The sequence below is a fragment of the Cydia splendana genome, chromosome 22 (genome assembly GCF_910591565.1).
Source record: "Cydia splendana chromosome 22, ilCydSple1.2, whole genome shotgun sequence".
Classification (NCBI taxonomy): Eukaryota; Metazoa; Arthropoda; class Insecta; order Lepidoptera; family Tortricidae; genus Cydia; species Cydia splendana.
The window spans coordinates 11,969,702-11,990,957 of NC_085981.1; the positions used below are offsets into that span (position 1 = coordinate 11,969,702).

General features: G+C 41.1%; 2 protein-coding genes across 3 annotated transcripts in view; one reads left to right on the forward strand and one right to left on the reverse strand.

Annotated features, from left to right (window-relative positions):
* The window catches only part of LOC134801617 (uncharacterized), a 46,487-nt gene extending 29,553 nt beyond the window's left edge, over nucleotides 1-16,934 (forward strand). The window contains exon 4 of the mRNA XM_063774234.1: nucleotides 16,524-16,934. Within this exon, the coding sequence (XP_063630304.1) occupies nucleotides 16,524-16,705 (182 nt within the window). The 3' untranslated portion in view covers nucleotides 16,706-16,934. The remainder of the gene's footprint in view (nucleotides 1-16,523) is intronic.
* Nucleotides 7,328-17,845, reverse strand: LOC134801616 (zinc finger protein OZF-like). 2 transcript variants are annotated; one of them, XM_063774233.1, is made up of 3 exons: nucleotides 17,691-17,845; nucleotides 17,028-17,366; nucleotides 7,328-8,981 (listed from the first exon to the last, which is right to left on the reverse strand). In XM_063774233.1, exons 1-3 carry the CDS (start codon nucleotides 17,755-17,757, stop codon nucleotides 7,969-7,971), a joined length of 1,419 nt encoding a protein of 472 aa, XP_063630303.1. In that variant the 5' UTR covers nucleotides 17,758-17,845; the 3' UTR covers nucleotides 7,328-7,968. The 2 variants fall into 2 exon arrangements, with proteins under 2 accessions (XP_063630303.1, XP_063630302.1); XM_063774232.1 differs by having other exon boundaries at nucleotides 17,685-17,845.
* Nucleotides 17,846-21,256: the final 3,411 nt, after the last annotated feature.

Genomic DNA, 21,256 nt, shown 5'->3' on the forward strand with positions numbered 1-21,256 from the left:
ATACTTCAGATATGCAATATGCACAAAATGTAGACCTAATCGAAATAAAACATTGCTTTTTATAGTAAATTTATAAAACATTCGATACATAGGTATACATAACAATAACCAGGCCACAACGCTATTGGCCTGTAAGCTTCATCTCGGTCTCCAAAGCCGCAAAAACTTGCTAGTACTTAGAGCTGGTCTAGCCTTTATTTTTTCTTGAAGATTTTCAGAGAACAGCACGTACACGCATTATACATATAGACGGAACGAACGGCATAATCATAATAATTTATTCGTCGCAATCCATGGTATTACAGATCTAGTTACAAGACTTTCAGGTATTACTTATACGAATTACATAACTCTTCCTGTTAATAGGCAATATTTTAATATAAAAGTTCTATAATATAATACAAGATTACAGTTGTCATCAAAATTCATTGACATACAGAAGTCAAATACGTTTTTAAAATGACGCAAAATGATACCAGCATAATAAAAATTGATCCCAATCAGTAAAGATGAGTCTTTAAACTTTTTTCATTTTAAGCGAGTTTTGAAGGAAGATAATACTTAAATTCGACTGTAATCGTATTTTTTAAGATAGTTTACTGCGGTTTTCAACAATAATGACCCGTAAATAACAGCAAATGAAATTTAAATGAGACGCGAGCTGATATTTATGTACCCTATTTTTTGAAATACATTTTATCTACTGGTATGCTTTCTCGTGTGCGTATATGATTTAATGTCAATATAATTGTCAAAAGCAAGAAAATCAAGCTGTCATTTTCATTTGAAGAAGTACATGTGTGCTCCGGTGTAGCCCCAACGGGCATCTGACTTGAAGAAGAATTTTGAGTGATGTCGTCAATATATGGAAATTGTTCGAAAGTTTACATTTGAGATTGAATTTCTGTGTTCTCTTTGTGAGTAAAAATATAAATCGATAATAAATTGGTAGCTGAATTATCTAGCTTCCAAAATCATACAATAATTCAATTACTGTCAAAGACAAAATTGTTTTGCTTCTGTCTCAAACGGAACTCCATATTTTGATTTTTTGATACTTTTAGTGTCGATTTGTAGAGAATAACAGCAAATTAAAAATATAATGGCATAAAGAGTCGGTACACGGTTTCTTCGTGAATAAATTTACGTGTAATTTAATGCAATTATCAAACATTTATTGAACAAATTATGGTTACAAAGTGAGGTCTAAATCGAAAACGTCATATACCGGCCCCTTAATTAAATTGGCAAGTTATCTTCTTGATACAGCCGAATTTGACCATTTTAATAGATTTTAAACCTTATAATAGGCACATTTTCCTTGTTTTTGAAAATACCGGGATCCCGGTATTTCATTAAAAAATACCGGTATTGAAAAATCTGTTTAAACAGATGGGATCCCGGTATTTCGGGATCCCGGGATCGCGGTATTGGAAGCCCTAATCCAGAGTTGTATCAGGTACATAATCACTGTCTGAGGTAGACCTGTTTTCACATACTGTATCATATGAGCTGTCTAGACTTGTGACATCTGTGTCACTGACACTTTCATTTGCTTCCTCCTGGGTATTATTATTTTCTGCCGGGTCACTTAAAGATAGTTCAACAAGAACATAATCTCTTTTCACAGTAGATTCTAGAAATACAGCATCTCTGCTCTTTATTAATGTAGTGGTCTCAGGTACTATAAAGCGGTAGCCCTTAGTATGATCACAATATGCAATGAAGATCATCTTGTGTGCTTTGGGGTCCCATTTCTTACGTTTCTCCTTGGGCAGGTGGACCATAGCTTAACAGCCAAATATGCGCATGTGTTTCACATTCGGCTTTTGTCCAGACCACATTTCTTGAGGAGTTTTGAACGACAGAGACTTAGTTGGAGAGCGGTTGATCACATAAGCAGCGGTGTGTACTGCATCAGCCCAATATTTCTTTGGTAACTTTGGTAATTTATATAACTGTGTTGTCTGTGTTATTGTTGTAATACAAAAGTTCTTTTCGAACTCAATATACAAGGGAGGTGTATATAGAAACTTTAGAATAAGTCATTAAATGTTTACATTAAACTTATAAGATTAATTTTTACAAAATTTGCGATTGTAACTACGAAATTTCCAAGTAATTAGTATGAACACGGGTTAATATTAGTCCGATCACCAAAATATGAAGATAAACTTACAATTGTCCAGATTTAAAACAAAAATACTTGCAGCAAGGACGTGACTGGATCCACTGACAGTTCTGACACTGACTTTGACGTTTAGAAATCTCTTCGCGCTTGAAATTGAATTTCCCGCCATTGAACTAGGGGAAAAGTATGGCTGACAAAGTTTATGATCGGAATTATTCTTCGAGCAACACCGGCTTCCGACACGTCGGAAGGGAGGGGCCCAAGCGATATCTCACCGTACAAATCTTTCTGCCATTTTTCGCGGGGGGAAAGGTGCACACAGTCGCACTTCTCACACACTTACATACAAAATCCAATCTGTAATGACGACACAAATACATAGAAAATGACACACGTCAAAGACAAATCTTGCAAACCTCGATCTCTTGTTGTGTACGGACGAGTCACAAGTGTCACAACACGCACACTAACACATTTTCGTCGAAGTATGTTATTGTATTCTGAGAGATGAGAAGTCGGATTTGTCGCTCGACCGATCCGCAATTTGTACTGGGCGAGCAAAATCGATAAATCCAACAATTACATGAGACTAAAATATAATAATTGTGTTTAAATGTAATTATACGTATGATATGTAAAAAAAATATTACATGTGAAATGTAGCCCTTTCTTTATGTAAATTTGATGTCCCCGACCTCTTTTTATAACAAAAAACCGAGCAATTAGGCATTTTTCTGCTGCTGTGTTCACGCGCGCGTCTCGACTCAGTCTAGTTGAAAATCCGAGCGCAACTAGTTTTATTACCCGCGCTAGATTAGTTTTGATCTTGTACCTAGGCAAAGGGGAAATAGTGCGAATGCCGCCTCCCTTCCGTGTTGCTCGAAGGAATTATTACAACTTATATGTTACTTCGAAATGCACTTCACCACTGTATTTCACTTTTATTTTGCTCGTAAAACCTTTGCACTATGTTCCGTACGGCGATGCTGACGATATGGACGATATGAGTAGGCAGCTTTTCTTGGAAATGCAAATTGGTCTCCAGACTCCGTTGGATTTGGAGTCTCGTTCCGCGAATTCGGCGTGCGTGGCCTTCGCTTGGAGCGGCTTATTGGAATATCTGGCGTCTGTTCCTAACGCCTCTGACGTATTCCTTCCTAGCCGGCTTCTACAGCGATCACGTCGGGGTCACCACTTTGGAGTGGCGGTGCACGTCGATTTAAATGACACAACACTTCTTGTTGAAGACAATATTTATTCGCCAAGCTTACGCTAAAAGGCGACAGTAACTTTATAATGAGAACTACATTATAACTAGATAGAGATTTAGTTTTTTAGCTGCTGGCAGTGGTCACCGTCTTCGATCAAGCACCAATCTTTCACTCGCAATTCCATCCAATAAGACGCGCACTTACAAAAAATCCTTTACTGTCCACGCCGCTAAGTTATGGAACGAGATTCCGGTGTCCGTGAGGCAATCCCAATCTGTAGCATCACTCAAGAGAGGCTTAGAAAATTGTGGCTTTCCGATACTTAGATAATTCTGTTTTTCCCGATTAAGTACCTACTTCTTTCATTTCCTTTACTTTTCTGGTTCGAATTAATATCTATATATCTATTTATATTGTAGATGTGGAAGGTAGAGTTGTGCTAGGCGTGGTAAGCGGGTGCGGATGCAGGGGCAAATAATAAGTACCAAACGTTCGTTTTCGCACACCGATTTATTGTCCGTAACGGCACACAATACACATCTATATAAAATAGAAGGAGTGAGAGCGAAAGCCAAACAATTATTCAGAAATACAAATTTAACGGGAACAGCAACTTAGTATGACAGCCACGATAACAAAGTTCGTCTCTAAGGGCTCACTGCGCCTGCGGGAGGCGGGCGCAATACATCGCTGTCAGCGCTGCAGCCGAGGGTCGATCGTTAGACCGTCAAGCACGGCGCGCAGCGCTTACAGCTGCTCTAGGATTATTTACACAGAACAGAGCTCATACAACTGAATATTATGTAATAATAAAATCGGTCGCTCTGTCCGCGAGTAATTAAAATATATTTGGGATAAACTATAGATTCATCCCTACATCACCCCCCTCCAGAGACCGTCAAGGGCGATAGAAAAATAAAAATAACTTAATAATAATAATCTGGGATACGCACTGTACGTCCTGACCTTGTCTTTTTCACCGTGTTTTCAGTCTCTGGAGTAGGTTGAACAGGTGGAACAGTAATAGGTACAATCGGCTCATCGGCCAGTATGTATGCAGGTTTAATACGGTCTATAGACACTGTTACACTTTTGCCGTTCACACGCAACTTAAACACTTTATCACTTCTGTCGAGCACTTCGTACGGACCAGTATACGCAGGCTGCAGTGGTGGATGACTCGCATCGTCTCTGAGCAGCACGTGACTGGCAGTTTTGAGGTCCTTATATATGAACACTCGTCTATTGCTTGTATGGCGTGACGCTGGCACTGGAGTGAGATCATGGGCAAACTTACGCAGGCGTGCGACATAATCAGTCACGTCAGTGGTGTCATTAGGCGCCTGGGCGTGCAATAGCTCTCCTGGCAATCTCAGTGGCTCCCCGTATACGAGCTCAGCAGTCGAAGCGTTAAGATCCTCCTTGTACGCACTACGTATACCAAGCAGGACCAAGGGTAATGTGTCTACCCAGTTGCTAGTTGCGTGACAGGTAAGAGCGGCTTTCAACTGTCTATGAAAACGCTCCACGAGGCCATTACAGGCCGGATGGTAGGCCGTTGTGCGACGATGCTGGAAGCCGGCTAGCTCAGACAGATGCTTGAAGAGGCAGCTTCGAACTGTCTGCCACGATCAGTTACGATGTCGTTGGGGCAGCCGAACCGTGATATCCAGCCATGTAGAAGTCCTCTGGCTACGGCTTCTGCTGTGATCTCTTGTAGCGGTACCACCTCAGGCCAACGTGTATATCGATCGACGGCTGTGAGGCAGTATTTAAATCCTTGAGATACTGGCAAGGGGCCTATGAGGTCTATATGTACATGCATGCATGAACCTTGCTCTGGGAAGTCTGTATGTCCCAAGTGGCGCAGAAACGTGACGAGTCACTTTGGCTCTCTGGCAGGACAAACAGGTACGTGTCCATTCGCGGCAGTCTTTTTTGATACCTGGCCAAACGTACCGGTCTGTGACGAGCTTAACGGAAGCATTAGCACCAGGGTGGCTAAGGAAGTGCAAGCTCTGGAACACTTGTCTGCGCAACTCCTTTGTGACATAAGGCCTGAGTGTCTGGTCGCTCTCGTCGCAATACAGTTCGGCCTGAATGCCTGGCAACTTGAACTTCTTCAGACGCAGCGAAGTGTCACTCTGTAAGAGTTCCTGCAACTCTGGATCTCTCGTCTGGGATTGCGCTAGCCGCTCCAAAGCGATCGGCTGTGCGACTTCCTCAACGCGCGACAGGGTGTCTGCCACCACGTTATCTTTCCCAGAGATATGTCTTATGTCAGTCGTGAATTGCGATATAAAGTCCAAATGCCTGAACTGTCTTGGTGAGCAGTTATCCTTGCGCGAGTTGAAGGCGAAGCAGATAGGCTTGTGATCCGTATAGATTGTGAAGTCCCTGGCCTCAACCATGTGCCTGAAGTACTTTAGCGCTTCGTATATGGCCAGAAGCTCACGATCGTACGGTGAGTACTTACGTTGCGCGTTGAGCTTTGCGTTAATTATACGCTCCATGACCTTAGAGAGAAGGGGGGTAATAGCGATAGGCCTGTAATTCGATGGGTCCGATCTATCGCCCTTTTTAGGCACAGGGTGCACAAGGGCCGTCTTCCACGAAGATGGAACATGCCGTTTGTCGCTAGAGAGTGTGAAAAGACGCGCTAACACGGGACATAACTCAGGAGCACACTGCTTGAGCACAAGAGCTGGTATGCCGTCTGGCCCGCTCGACTTATGGACGTTCAGGGATAGCAACTCCCGCCGAATATCCCTTTGCGTGAATGAGATTTCTGGCATGGAGTATACGCACCGCGGGATGGTCCCCGCCCACATCATTACAGATCCCCCACCATAGGCAACTGTTTCCCTGATGCAGCACTGCGAAAAACGTTCTCCTGGTCTCCGGTAAACTCGTCCTCTCCTGTCGCACCCATTTAGGCACATCCTGCACTCATCAGAGAAAAGAACAGGGGTCCTCTGTTCAAGGGTCCAATCTTCGTGCGTTGCGGCAAAAACCCGCTGTGCTGTACGATGCCTTGCCAGCAATTTGGGTCCAGTGGCTGGCCTTTTTGGGGTCAGGTTAGCTGCCTTGAGTCTTCGCCTCACTGTACACTCGCTGGCATTGACTCCTCGCACATCCCGAAGTCGTTGTTGGACTGCAACTCCTGTGAGGTGGCGGTTTCGGAGACCGGTGGTGATGATGAAGCGGTCGTTCCTCTGTGATGTGCACCTCTGACGGCCTGTTCCTGGTCTTCGAGTAAGCGTGAGAGTCTGCCTATACCTCGCATAAAGTTTGCTGACTGCTGACTGGCTCACATTGAGTTGGGCAGCCACAGAGAGTTGACTCTGACCACTTTCCAGTAATCCGACGATTTCTTCACTGATATCCATTTTCTTCAAGCTTTCTTCACAAGGGGGAAGCGGAGATGTGTACTGGTCAACTTCTGATAAGTGACTGATAACTCCCCCTCTCTAACACCCCTTTTATTCAACGGGGGTGCAACTAGTGGCCAGCCGTGGGGGTGAAATATTCACAAATCGGTTAAATGGCTGTAATCGGTCAAATCTTGGACCAATTATCACAGGAAATCATTCATTTTGAAGCTAAATATTCAAGGAAACTGTTTTCATTACAAATTTAATGAAAAAATTGTCAAATTAAAAGTTACGACCTAAAAACTAAAAAATGTGGAGTGATTCCGTTTCTTTGCTCGCGAGTGTATTGATAGCCTATCTAGTAATATCTATTGATTGCCAGGAGTTCTTTTCGTAATTGGAACCTAGCAATAAAAAATCCATGCATTTGTATTGATACAGGATACGCAACGTCTCGAGCACGCCAGAGATTCTAAAAAACCTTATCACGGCGATCGCTTACACGACACAAATTAAAAAATAAAAGTCTCAACGACAACACGTTATACTGATTTAAAAAACTGTAATACTTAACTAATAGGGATATATTGGGAAGTAAATAAAAGCAGATGATAACATAATCAAACAGACTTGGCTATTTTCGACTTTACTTTCAGAAGGAAGAAAAATAAATCACAATCAAGCACTTTTGCATAAAATAAAAATACGCCCTGCGTAGTTCTTAATGTGTTCACTTTCAGCATCACAAACTCATCATCTTCTGCATGAATCAGTTTGATATAGGTATTATATTTCTTGAGCACACTCAAAAAAAAACCCTTTAGCTAAGGAGATACTTCTGCGGAAATGGCGCTGGATAGGACATGTTTTACGAAGGCCAAACAATCACCTATCCAAGCAAGGGCTGACCTGGAAAATTCCCACGAAAGGTCGCCCACGTACCACCTGGAGGCGCACAGTGGAAAAAGAGGCGGCATCAGTTGGCCTCGGCTGGGCGGAGCTGGAAGAGGCCACGCTGGACCGCGAAGAATGGAAATCCCTTCTGAGAGCCCTATGTCCCTGATGAGGGATAACAGGATATCATCACACTCAAATACCCAGATTGTTTTGCTTATCTCACAAGCTCACCGCAGTAAGGTTTCTCCCAACTGAGTATTTCGCTTGTTGCACACTTAACATAAAAAAGGTTTCTCTTTGTGAGTATTATTTGTCTTTTTTTTAAACTAGTTAATGCCGTTAACTCCATTATGCATCAATGAAATGAGTGTGACCAATCACCAGTGTGTATTTTTGAATGCGTGTTTAAGTGAGCAACTTGCTTATAAGCCTTTTTACATATTTCGCATACAAAAGGTTTCTCCCCCGTGTGTACTCGTTGGTGCACCATTAGGTCCCAGTTGCCCTTAAACGTTTTGTTGCATATGTCGCAGGCAAATTTCGCTTTTTCCCCGGTGTGGATACGTCTGTGCGACACTAAATTTCCCGAACTACTAAACTTCTTTTCGCAATATTCACAGGAGTACGGTGTCTCTCCAGTATGTGTTCGTTTATGTATAATTAATTGAGATGACCTTCTGAACTGCATTGAACACATATTACAGCCGTAAGGTCTCTCCCCCGTATGCGTGAGTTTATGATCCTGTAAATGGCCTTTTTGTGTAAACTTTTTATTACACGTCTCACATGAAAAGTTTTTTGCGCCGGTGTGTAATTTTTCATGTCTGTTTAGAACACTTATTCTCGAAAACCCCTTTTTACATATTTTGCAGACGTGAGGTTTATCGGCGTCGTTGTTTTTCTCAGTGTGGACGCGTCTATGCGACATCAAACTTCCAGAATCTCTAAACTTCTTTTCGCAATATTCGCAGGAGTATGGTGTTTCGCCAGTATGTTTTCGTTTATGTATAATTAAATAACTTTTTTGTCTGTACCGCTTTGGACACACGTTACAGGCGTATGGCCTCTCCCCCGTGTGTGTGAGTATATGTGTCTTTAAATAATTCTTTTGAGTGAACTGTTTATTACATGTCTCACATGAAAATCTTTTCGCGCCAGTGTGTGATAGTTCATGTATGTTTAAAGCACTCCACTTTGAAAACACTTTTATACATACATTACATGGGTAAACCTTATTCATGTACTTCAAGTGCAGCTTCATATGGTTAACCAGGGAATGTTTTCGTTGATATACTTTGCCACAAATGTCACACTCATATCTGCGTTGCTCCGCGGTGTCCAGGTCGCAGACAGGCAGGCTTGGTTTATCTGAAACAAATAACCCAAACTTTTAACATCAAATTATGCAGTAAAGCAGAGGGGATTGATATCATGAGATACATTTTATTCTGAGACGGCTAAAAATACATTTAAATCAGGTTTGTTTCGAGAATCAAAGGTCTATTATATAATATGAGACCCAATCACATGAAAGTAATACAAAATATTAATAAAAAATTAATTTATAGCAGTAAGCTAAATACATGAACTGAAACACAATGTATTGTAACATGCGTTGCGTATCCTGTATCAATACAAATGCATGGATTTTTTATTGCTAGGTTCCAATTACGAAAAGAACTCCTGGCAATCAATAGATATTACTAGATAGGCTATCAATACACTCGCGAGCAAAGAAACGGAATCACTCCACATTTTTTAGTTTTTAGGTCGTAACTTTTAATTTGACAATTTTTTCATGAAATTTGTAATGAAAACAGTTTCCTTGAATATTTAGCTTCAAAATGAATGATTTCCTGTGATAATTGGTCCAAGATTTGACCGATTACAGCCATTTAACCGATTTGTGAATATTTCACGCCCACGGCTGGCCACTAGTTGCACCCCCGTTGACATGAATAAAAGGGGTGTTAGAGTTAGAGAGGGGGTAGTTATCAGTCACTTATCAGAAGTTGACCAGTACACATCTCCGCTTCCCCCTTGTGAAGAAAGCTTGAAGAAAATGGATATCAGTGAAGAAATCGTCGGATTACTGGAAAGTGGTCAGAGTCAACTCTCTGTGGCTGCCCAACTCAATGTGAGCCAGTCAGCAGTCAGCAAACTTTATGCAAGGTATAGGCAGACTCTCACGCTTACTCGAAGACCAGGAACAGGCCGTCAGAGGTGCACATCACAGAGGAACGACCGCTTCATCATCACCACCGGTCTCCGAAACCGCCACCTCACAGGAGTTGCAGTCCAACAACGACTTCGGGATGTGCGAGGAGTCAATGCCAGCGAGTGTACAGTGAGGCGAAGACTCAAGGCAGCTAACCTGACCCCAAAAAGGCCAGCCACTGGACCCAAATTGCTGGCAAGGCATCGTACAGCACAGCGGGTTTTTGCCGCAACGCACGAAGATTGGACCCTTGAACAGAGGACCCCTGTTCTTTTCTCTGATGAGTGCAGGATGTGCCTAAATGGGTGCGACAGGAGAGGACGAGTTTACCGGAGACCAGGAGAACGTTTTTCGCAGTGCTGCATCAGGGAAACAGTTGCCTATGGTGGGGGATCTGTAATGATGTGGGCGGGGATCTCGTACGATCACCGGACCGAGCTCGTTTTCGTGCCTGGTGGAGGCCGTGGAGGTGGTTTGACTGCGGCAAGGTACATCACCGACATCCTGGAGGAGCATGTGGTTCCTTTCGCGGGGTTTTTCGACGAGGGGTTCCATCTGATGCAGGATAATGCCCCTTGTCATTCCGCGAGAATCACCATGGCCTACCTTCAGGACGTCGGTATCCCAACACTGGACTGGCCAGCTCTGAGCCCGGACCTGAACCCGATCGAGTATGTATGGGACTACCTCAAGAGAAGAGTTCGGAAGCGGGACCCAGCTCCATTCAACGTGGAGGACCTGAAGGCCGCATTGCTGGAGGAGTGGGAAGCCATACCCCAGGATTACTTCAGGAGGCTAATTAGGTCAATGAAAAGTCGTTTATTATGTGTGAAAAATGCTAGGGGTGCCAATACCAGGTACTAATTATCGTTAAATAAATTTATTTTTCCTGAAAAACGCGTTTTACTTCTGTTTCCCTTGTAATTTTTCGAAGCGTTTTCTGCCATTTCTTGGAAAACACGATTTTTTTCATTTTCGCGTCCTGAAATGAGCATGGTTTTGGTGTTGTCCGGCAAGGTACATAATGAGCTTTCATTTGACACCATTTTCTTCAGGATCGCATGAAAATTGGAAAAGTTCTAGAGCTGATAAGCCAAACGTGCAAGGTGATTCCATTTCTTTGCTCGCGAGTGTAGATACGAGTACGGACCCTTAATCGAGTAGCGATCGAGCTAGATTTGTTTTTTTGTTCTTTGAACGAATTCACAAAGGCCACGTTATATGTATTGTGTTACTGTAATTTGTAATAATGTACCTATGTTTTTATTTTCTTTTTTGTGTCAAATTCCATACTGTCGCATTAGGATAGCCAGTAACGATGGTTGTGTGTATTAATAAATAAATAAATAAACTATTTACGCACACTTCACGGAACATGATAAAAGTGGAAGTACTCTCCGTTGTTGAGGTTACAATCATTGGTTATGTGATGATTTGTACAGGCGATGTCAAAGATTTGTGTGGTAGCTAGTTTGTTAGTGCACGACACCTTGCACTTTGTGACTATGCGCTGAAACTTGGCACAGTTGATTCTTAGCTGGTCATGAGCAGATACAGACCGGGAGACCTCGAGAGCCATGTCTCATTTAGTGGGGGGGAGGGGGGGAAGTTCGACGCCGCCGCGCTTCACTTGGAGCAACATTTCTCTAAAACTGTACCTATTAGGGCATGTGATATATCATTTTCGGTTAAATTAAGGATGAGGAATTTTTTTTTGGAACCAAAACAATGCACTTTCTAACAAAAAAAAAACATAAAGTAGAAAAGACAAAAAAACGTATCTTGGATTTTTTCATAATTACCAATTTTTTTTTTAAGTGTAGTAGGAATCTGAAAACAAAAAATATAGTTGTAAAGCTACACTTATTACGTTTAAGAAAATATATAGTTTATTATACAAAACTGTTGATAAATGGGAGATAAAAAATAATATTAAGCGTGGGCCAGAGTGATCTCAATACAAAATATTATTAATGTGGGAAAGTTACTTATAATTTGTTCTATAATCGTTTAATTTTTTAGTTTTTCGTAAATAACTCGTAAACGGTAGCCCACAGCAAAAAAATATCTTTTACGTAAATAATCTGTTTCAGATTTCTTATAAAATAAGTGCTCCTTTTTTTCGCTAAGATCAATATTTAAAAAAATATTGATGGGAGAAAATAAATACTAAGGTCCTCTTTTTTAGTCATTCGTAAATAACTCGTAAAGGATGTCCAATAGCAAAAAATATTTTAACACAAGAATAATTAGCATAAAATTTCCTACAAAAAAGGTTATTCAAACTTTTTCGCTAGGATCAATATTTAAAAAGGGGACCTTAGAATTTATTTTCTCTCTTTAATATCGTTTTTAATATTGATCCTAGCGAAAAAGTTCAAATGACCTTTTTTGTAGGAAATTTTATGTAAATTATTCATGTACTAAAAATTTTTTTGCTATTGGCCTTCGTTTACGAGTTATTTACGAATGACTAAAAAAGGGGACCTAAGTATTTATTTTCTCCCTTCAATATTTTTTTTTAATATTGATGGTAGCGAAAAACAGTAGTACTTATTTTATAAGAAATCTGAAACAGATTATTTACGTAAAAGATATTTTTTGCTGTGGGCTACCGTTTACGAGTTATTTACGAAAAACAAGAAAAATAAACGATTGTAGAACAAATTATAAGTAACTTTCCCACATTCATAATATTTTGTATTGAGATCACTCTGACCCACGCTTAATATTATTTTTTATCTCCCATTTATCAACAGTTTTGTATATTAAACTATATATTTTCTTAAACGTAATAAGTGTAGCTTTACGACTGTATTTTTTGTTTTCAGATTCCTGCTACACTTTAAAAAAAAAATGGTAATTATGAAAAAATCAAAAATACGTTTTTTAGTCTTTTCTACTTTATGCTTTTTTTTTGTTAGAAAGTGCATTGTTTTTGTTCCAAAACTAGATTCCTTATCCTTAATTTATCCGAAAATGATATATTACATTCCCTAATAGGTATAGTTTTAGAGAAATGTTGCTCCAAGTGAAGCGCGGCGGCGTCGAACTTCCCCCCCTCCCCCCCACTAAATGAGACATGGCTCTCGAGGTCTCCCGGTCTGTATCTGCTCATGACCAGCTAAGAATCAACTGTGCCAAGTTTCAGCGCATAGTCTCAAAGTGCAAGGTCCCCATACAACGGTGTGCAGTAACAAAGCAGCTATGGCCTTACCACAATGAAATAACGTGCAACAGTTTAAACTCATTGATGTTGCGTTGGTAACTACAGTTGAAGTCAAAAAGCTCGCAATGAAACCATAAAGTTACCATTATTTCTGTGTTAAATTATCATACAAAATTTTTTTCATGGCCATAATTAGCATTCAAATATCCCTCACAATTCAATTCAATTCAATTCTTTATTGATAAAAATATAATTTTACATGTCAGGTACATATATGCTTAATGCTAAGTCTTATAATTAATTAATTATTAGATTTATTTACATAGTTGGACAGGCAAGGCTGAGCCCGCGAACTAGTAGTTGTTTATTAGATAAATTAATGTGTAAGTGCCTATATTATAGTATTATCTACTTGTAGAGATGGGTCGCGGGTATTTACCCAATTTACCCACCCAGGTAAATACCCGGTAAATACCCATCTACCCGGTATTTACCCGTATCTACCCAAATGGACGGGTAGATTAATTTCTTGTTGCACATGTCGATTTGTGTTAAATTATCGTACTTATACGTTGATAATACACATTCCAACTTCGGTCGGCGGGGGGTGTGGTTGGGGGGAGGGGGGTAGAAGTGAACTTTTTCATATTTCTTGGAATCTGTCATTAATATCGAAAAGTGTTGTATGTACAAACTAAAGTAGACATAATTTTCTACAAAAAAGGTTATATACATTTATGTCCTAAAACTAACTGTATTTGACTTATGAGCTTCCCAAGTTGTGATACGGCACAATTTTTTTTTATTATCATTTATAAGTAGTCTTTATTTTCATCTTTCTAATGTATATTAAAAGCGTTTTAAAACATTTCCGGAAGCCAGGGAATGATTTTACACGATTTTCATAATTGTACTGATATGTTAAAATCGAACTTCACCTCATAGCAACCTTTTCATACTTAGTTTGAACATACATTTTATGTAACATTATAAAGAAATACTTAAATTAATCTTATTTATACTCACATACCATTTAACAATTCAAATTTAGAAGAAAAACGAAAATACCCGCGTATTTACCCGCGGGTAGGTAAATATCGGGTATTTACCGGGTAAATACCCGCTCTCGGGTATTTACCCGGGTAGTTACCCATCTCTATCTACTTGGTACAGTGTTAGGTCTCGAAAAAGGCATCGATTGAGTAGTATGCGTCAGACGCCAGTTTAGATTTAAGTGGTGCCAATGACATTAATAACTTTCAGACCGACTCTCATACAACTTGTTACTTTTCTGTTTTTAATTATGTAATGTTTATATATCTTTATGATTCATTGATTATTAAGTATTTTACTGACATGAGATTATCAAACTACACAACGGGACTTAATCGCGTATTTAAGTTTTAAGATTTACCTCCGACGTTTCGAGGACGGCGTTGTTTTGCTGGAGTCAGGACCAAACCACTGGATTGAGCTGCATAACTAGGGATTGCAATCCGGTCCGGCGGATCCGGTAATCCGGCAGGATCCGGCACTTATTAAGAGCTACCGGATCCGGTTAAAATCAAAATAGAAAATCGGAAAATAGAAAAAAAGATCGCACACAGCACCCACTGTGCGTTTTAGGTGAGATAAAGGCGACGGATGGAAGAAAGAAGTTAAACAGAATAAAGAACGAATGAAAAAGTCAAGATTTAGTAAAATAAGCAGATATTTAATATGACGATGATTGAGAACAGAGGAGGATTTCCTCTTCTTTCATGTTGGTGGCACAAATCGGCACGATACGACGATTACTTATATACTTAGAAGTAAGGATTAAAGGATGGAGATGTTATGGAAGGCATTTGTAACGACCGGTCTGGCCTAGAGGGTAGTGACCATTCAGTGACACTGTCTATAAAGCCGATGGTCCTGGGTCTGAATCCCGGTAAGGTCATTTATTTGGGTGATGAACACAGATATTTGTTCCTGAGTCATGGGTGTTTTCTATGTATATAAGCATGTATTTATCAATATCCTATATGTATATATATCGTCGCCTAGTAGTACTACCTAGCTAGCTAGTACCCATAGTACAAGCTTTGCTTGGTTTGGCGGAGCTACGAGTAGGTTGATCTGTATAAGATTGTCCCCAAATATTTATTCATGAAATATTTATTTATTTGTGATTTAGGCTATAAAACTATTTTCACGGAAGTGAAACGAAAATGAAAGCAAGATAATATTGGACCGCATTTCATATAATTTTAGTTAATAGTAAAATATCTTGTTATTAGAATGGATATATTCAGCGTTACAAATAATTCCATCAAAGAACAGTAACTGTACTGTTCTTCGCAACTGTTGCGAAAACTTGTCCTTCCAAGGAGTTCTTCAATTCCCATCCCATAATTATCCCATTATATAGCCATCTGAGCAGGGCAGGGCCAGATAGCCTGGAAAAGCTCCTTATTACTGGCTGCATGGCAAGGAAGGGTAGGGGTGGACGTATGGCCACGCGTTGGGCGGACAGAATAACGTCAGAGACAAACGCCACATTGCAGGCTAGCATGCACTGGGCCCAAGACAGAGCGGCTTGGAGAGCACTGGTGAACAGTGTCCACATTCGTCACGTGCCTCAGCCATGAGGATACGACAAGGAAGAAGAATTATCCCATTAACAGACTTTGGAATCTAATCAAATTTATAATTTTATTGTAAACGTAAATTTGAGCAGAAGTGACATAGATTTCAAGTTTTATTTTTAAATTGAGATTGACATTGTGACACTTTTTATTTTATTGTTAAAAAGTTATTTCTTATTAACTATAAATTGTTGTTTTATGAATACATTTGTAAAAATACCTCATATAACGCATAAAACTTGAAAAATATGTCATTTAATTAACTTTAATATCCTTATACCTAACCGGATCCGGTCCGGCCGGATCCGGACGGATTGTGGCCAAAATCCGGCCGGATCCGGCCGGATTGAAAATCAATCCGGTTTGCAATCCCTATGCATAACCCTAAAATCCTTTCCACGGATCGCCATTTCTACAGTAGAAAATTGCGGGAAGACATTGAAATCAAAAAACATTGCAATTTTAATTGGGACAAGGGTTTTAAGATCTCATCCACATGGAATCCAGTCATTAGTAAATGTAAGCGGAAACGAATATCGACAGTCGATAAATCGAATATCGTTAGTGTTGTGTGTCGACAGAGTAACATCCCTAGTGCGCAAAACGTTCAAACTGATAAACAAGACCAAGTGCGGGTAGTTCGAAAAACTCGCGCGGCTAGAAGATGTTGATGTCAACTTGAGCCAGTCTTCTCCGACACCACGGGGACAACGCCGTCCTCGAAACGTCGGAGGTAAATCTTAAAACTTAAATACGCGATTAAGTCCCGTTGTGTAGTTTGATAATGTTTAATAATCGTAAAAGTTTAAATCAGTGTTTAACATGAGATTATTTTGAAAAATACAGATACAATATATTAGCTCCTAGCACACACCTATTAACCCTACGTGTTACAGATAGCCCCCTCTGCAGAGCATGCATGGAGGCAGAGGAGACAGCCGCCCACGTCATTCTCGAATGCCCAGGGGTGGCAAAATACCGGGCACAACACCTCGGCTCACCGGGGTCTCTCCCAGAAGTCGTCGGCAACATAAAGGGTCTGCTAGGCTTCTTGGTGGAGTTGGGTTGGCAGGAATAGTGCCGCCATCCCATCACGCAAAATAGGCGCAATAATAGACGTCGAGTTGCGGAAAACAAGCCCGCGATAACCTATAACCTATAACCTTAGCTCCTAGCATCATAAAGTTATTAGTTATCGTCGGGTAGTTGCACAAATCTCTGTTTTGACATTTTGCTGTGACATCAGTTAGCCACGACCGTGACCAGTGAAACCTGTGTCGAAACGTCGGTAAATAAAGGTAATAAAATAAATTCGCAATAGACCCGTCTATAAATGTGAGTTAATATCATAAAGTTGATTTGAATAAACCACAGAAAAAGCCAGGTCCGGGACAACTCACCACTCAGCCGCTCCTTGTGAGGCATCTGCACTGTCTCCGGGCCTAGCACAAGCTCGTCCTTGACCACACAGTTCGCATACAGCTCCTCGTCTGGCAATGGCTCTGTCTTCACATCCAGTGCCACTTTCTTGAGCTTTAGACCGTCCTCAAAATCCAGAGCTTCCTTCTTGTCTACATTTTCTTCTTCCCGTTCTATTTCTACTTTGATGTCTATAGTTTTCTCAGTCATTTCAACTTCATTGTAGAAAATATTCTGAGATTTTTCCATTGCAATTAGAGCTTCTTTTTTAGGCAGTGCGGACACAGTATCCGAGGACAGCCCAGCCTCTGTGACATGCCCTGTAAATCAAACAAGTAAATGTTATAAGTATTAGTACTTTGGATAATTACAAACATGAGTTAGGCACAAATGAATTACTTTTTAAGTTTTGATAAGAAAAGGAGGTATTTATTAAGGCACTTTAAGGTGGCTGGCTAAGTCTAGGCAGTTTGCATACACCGTGAGACAAGGTTTCGCGTTGCGTCGCGTATAAGTATGCTTATAAGCATTATTTCTAATTTAAAAGTTCAGTCACAACAGCGTTCTGTTTAACGTCACATTACGAATAGTTGTCTAGCAAACTTATACGTACACACAAGTCTTAATACATCTCATACACTTACCGTGGCCGTCATAGTCGGACCCGAGCTCGTCCTCGCACGTGGGCTCCACTTTCACCGACACTTCCATTCCTATCCGATGATAGCCGAGTCGACGAAACTCGGTACTGCAACTCAGGGGATAGATATCGAGATCTTCACGGTGGAGTCCAAGTGCTGCTCGGTGCCCACTTGTTACACTTTGGTTACACAAAACGATGGTACCTACTTTGTAAATTAATGATAGAAACAAGAATTATTTATTTAATTAACAAAAGCCGAGTAACTAAGTTCTTCATTCATAGAAAATATAACACTACGTTAAAAATGAACATAACAATTTTTGCCTTCAGCTCGGTCCATAAGTTCCATGGTATAATAATATATAAGTTCCATAACCATATGTCACTGACACACTGACAGTGCTTTCACGTTCCGGTACACGCATCACCTAAAAATTTCGCTGGGGCCTACCGCGAACATTACACTGCAGTTCGCAAATTTCGAGCATCTTTCTCTTTTACTCCAAATTAGAGTGACAGAGATAGTTGCTCAAAATGTAAGAAATTCGATTTTTGCGGTTATAGCCTCATCATCATTCTCTTGCCCTTGTCCCATTCACTTGGGGTCGGCGCAGCATGTCTTTCTCTTCCACACCTCTCTGTCGCCCGTCATTTCATCATTCACTTGCGTTCGTTTCATATCATCTCTCACACAGTCCATCCACCTTTTCCTCGGTTTTCCTTTCCTCGTACTTTCCTCCACATTCATTCGTAATACCTTTCTCGTCACATGACTTTCATCCCTCCGCATCACATGCCCGTACCATGCTAGGCGATTTGCCCTTACTTTTTCTGTTATGGGTGCAACTTTCAGGCTTCCTCTTATATACTCATTCCTTATCCTATCCATTCTCGTCACGCCACACATCCATCTTAACATTCGCATCTCCGCTACATGCAATCTTTTTTCATCCGTCACCTTTAGGGCCCAACACACTGATCCATACATGACGACAGGTCTTATGACTGATTTATAAATTTTACCCTTCAACCGAAGAGGCATTCGAGCGTCGCAAATGGTTCCCGTGACCTGTCGCCATTTCATCCATCCTGTGCTAACCCGGTTTTTAACGTCACGGTCAATATCGCCATCGCACTGTACGAGCGAACCGAGGTACTTAAAGTCGGAGCAGACCGGCAATGTAACGCCGTCGAGTTCTATGGCAGCAAAATGGAGAGACCTCCAAAATCGCAGAACATGTGTTCTGTTTTAGATCTGCTGATCTTCAGGCCAACATTCTCCAATTTTTGCCGCCATTTCTCAAGTCTGCTCTGCACCTCGAGTTCGTTTTCACCAACAAGCACAATGTCATCGGCAAACAGCATACACCAGGGTGCCTCCTCCTGTATGTCCGACGACAGAGCGTCCATAACAAGCAGGAAGAGGTAAGGGCTTAAAGCCGATCCCTGGTGCAAGCCTACCGTGACACTGAACTTGTCGGTGGTGCCAGCAGCTGACCGGACGCGTGTACAACATTGGTTGTACATTGACCGGATTAGCTCTACATACTTCCCAGGCACGCATTTCTCTTTCAGAGCCCACCACAAAACCTCTCGGGGTACTCGGTCGTATGCTTTTTCGAGGTCAACAAACACCATATGCAGGTTCTTTTTGGCATGTCTGTATTTTTCGCACAGATGGCGAAGTGCAAAAATGGCGTCTGTTGTACCTCTCCCCGGCATAAACCCGAACTGGTTTTGTGTTATATCACTCTCATCTCTCAGGCGTCTCTCTATCACTTTTTCCCATACTTTCATGCTATGTGACATGAGTTTTATTCCTCTATAGTTGTTGCATTCCTGTACATCCCCTTTGTTTTTAAAAATGGGCACCAGCAAACTGTCGCACCATTCGTCGGGAATGGTTTCTTCATGCAACAACTTATTGAAGAACAAAGTCAGCCACTTACATCCATCCTCACGCAGTAACTTCCATACCTCTCCTGGTATATCATCTGGTCCTACAGATTTCCCATTTTTCATACTTCTCACAGCCGTTCTTACTTCGTCCATACATATTTCTTTCACTGCACCCATATTTATCATCCTGTGCTGTAGTACCCTGTTCCATTCATTTTCCTCATTCATCAACCTTTCGAAGTAGACTTTCCAACGTTCTTTTATCGCTTCGTCTTTCGTAATCACCTTACCTGCATCATCTTTCACACATTTTATATGAGACATATCCCGGGAACTTCTTTCTCTCGCTTTAGCTAGGCGGTACAGCTGCTTTTCGCCTTTAGGACTATCTAAAGACTCGTACAAATGGTCCTGTGCTGCTGTTCTGGCTATAGCAACTGCACGCTTTGCTTTCTTCTTACATTCTTTATATTCTGTCCTCTTTATTACCTTCTCAATTTCCTGCCCAGTTTCAACACTTTGCCATTCTTTAAATGCCTGCTTCTTTTTCTTTAATACTTCCTGCACCTCCTCATTCCAACACCACGTTTCCTTATCTATCACACCTTTCCCTTTCGACTCTCCCGATACATCTTTTGCTACTCTCCGTATACAATTTGCCATCTCGTTCCAACATTCGTTTGCATTAAATCCTTCCATTCCTTTCATTTCTATCATTTTATCTATTACACGTTCTTTAAATTTTATAGCACATTCATTCTTCTCTAGCATATGCCATCTTATCTTTGCAGGGGGCCGTTCGGTTCTCATACGAGACTGGACTTTAATGTTCACATCGATTACAAGCAGCCTGTGCTGTGAAGTAAGGTGTTCTCCTGGTATTATTTTTGTGTCTTTGATGCAGTTGATTTTATTTCGCTTCACAAGGAAATAATCAATCTGCGTGGTGTGATTGCCACTTTTGTAGGTTATCAGGTGATCATCCTTTTTTTGGAACCAGGTATTGGCGATTGCCATGTCCAAGGCAGTAGCTGCTTGTAGCAATGCTTCACCCTGCGTATTACGTATTCCGAAACCGAAACCCCCATGCACTCTTTCATACCCCACATTCATTCTTCCAACATGTCCATTAAAATCCCCTCCCACATATATCTCCTCATTTGCTGGTATAGTCATCGTCACTGCGTCAAAATCCTCCCAAAACTTCTCTTTCGCTACATCGTCACATCCACTCTGGGGAGCATACACACTTATTAAATTGAGTGTGATGTTTTCTAACATCACTTTCATAGCGATGATTCTGTCGCTCTTCCTGTCAACATTTGTGACATTCTGTTTCAAATGACGATCGAGTGCTATACCAACACCATTTCGTCTGCCGTCACTCCCACAGTAGTAAAACTTATATCCTTCTCCAATCTCTCTAGCCCTCGCACCCTTCCACTTTGTTTCCTGCAAAAAAGCTACATTTATCCTTCGTCTTTTCATTACATCTGCTAGTTCTCTCCCCTTCCCAGTCATCGTCCCTATATTCCAGCTAGCATACCTCAATCTCACATACTTACGTTCCCGGGCTCGCTTCTTACGTCGCCCCCGCCCGGGCTGGTACGACAACCCTTGTCCATTTCCCACAGGAACCGGGTGCTGCCCCTGCGCGTCGCCTGCGGG

Coding starts and splice junctions, on each gene's coding strand:
- LOC134801616 (XM_063774232.1), bottom strand. CDS start 17,757: ATGGAAGTGTCGGTGAAAGTGGAGCCCACGTGCGAGGACGAGCTCGGG. Junction 17,367..17,684: donor CTATGACGGCCACGGTAAGT/GTATGAGATGTA, acceptor TTTGATTTACAG/GGCATGTCACAGAGGCTGGG. Junction 8,982..17,027: donor TCACAAGGAGCGGCTGAGTG/GTGAGTTGTCCC, acceptor TATTTGTTTCAG/ATAAACCAAGCCTGCCTGTC.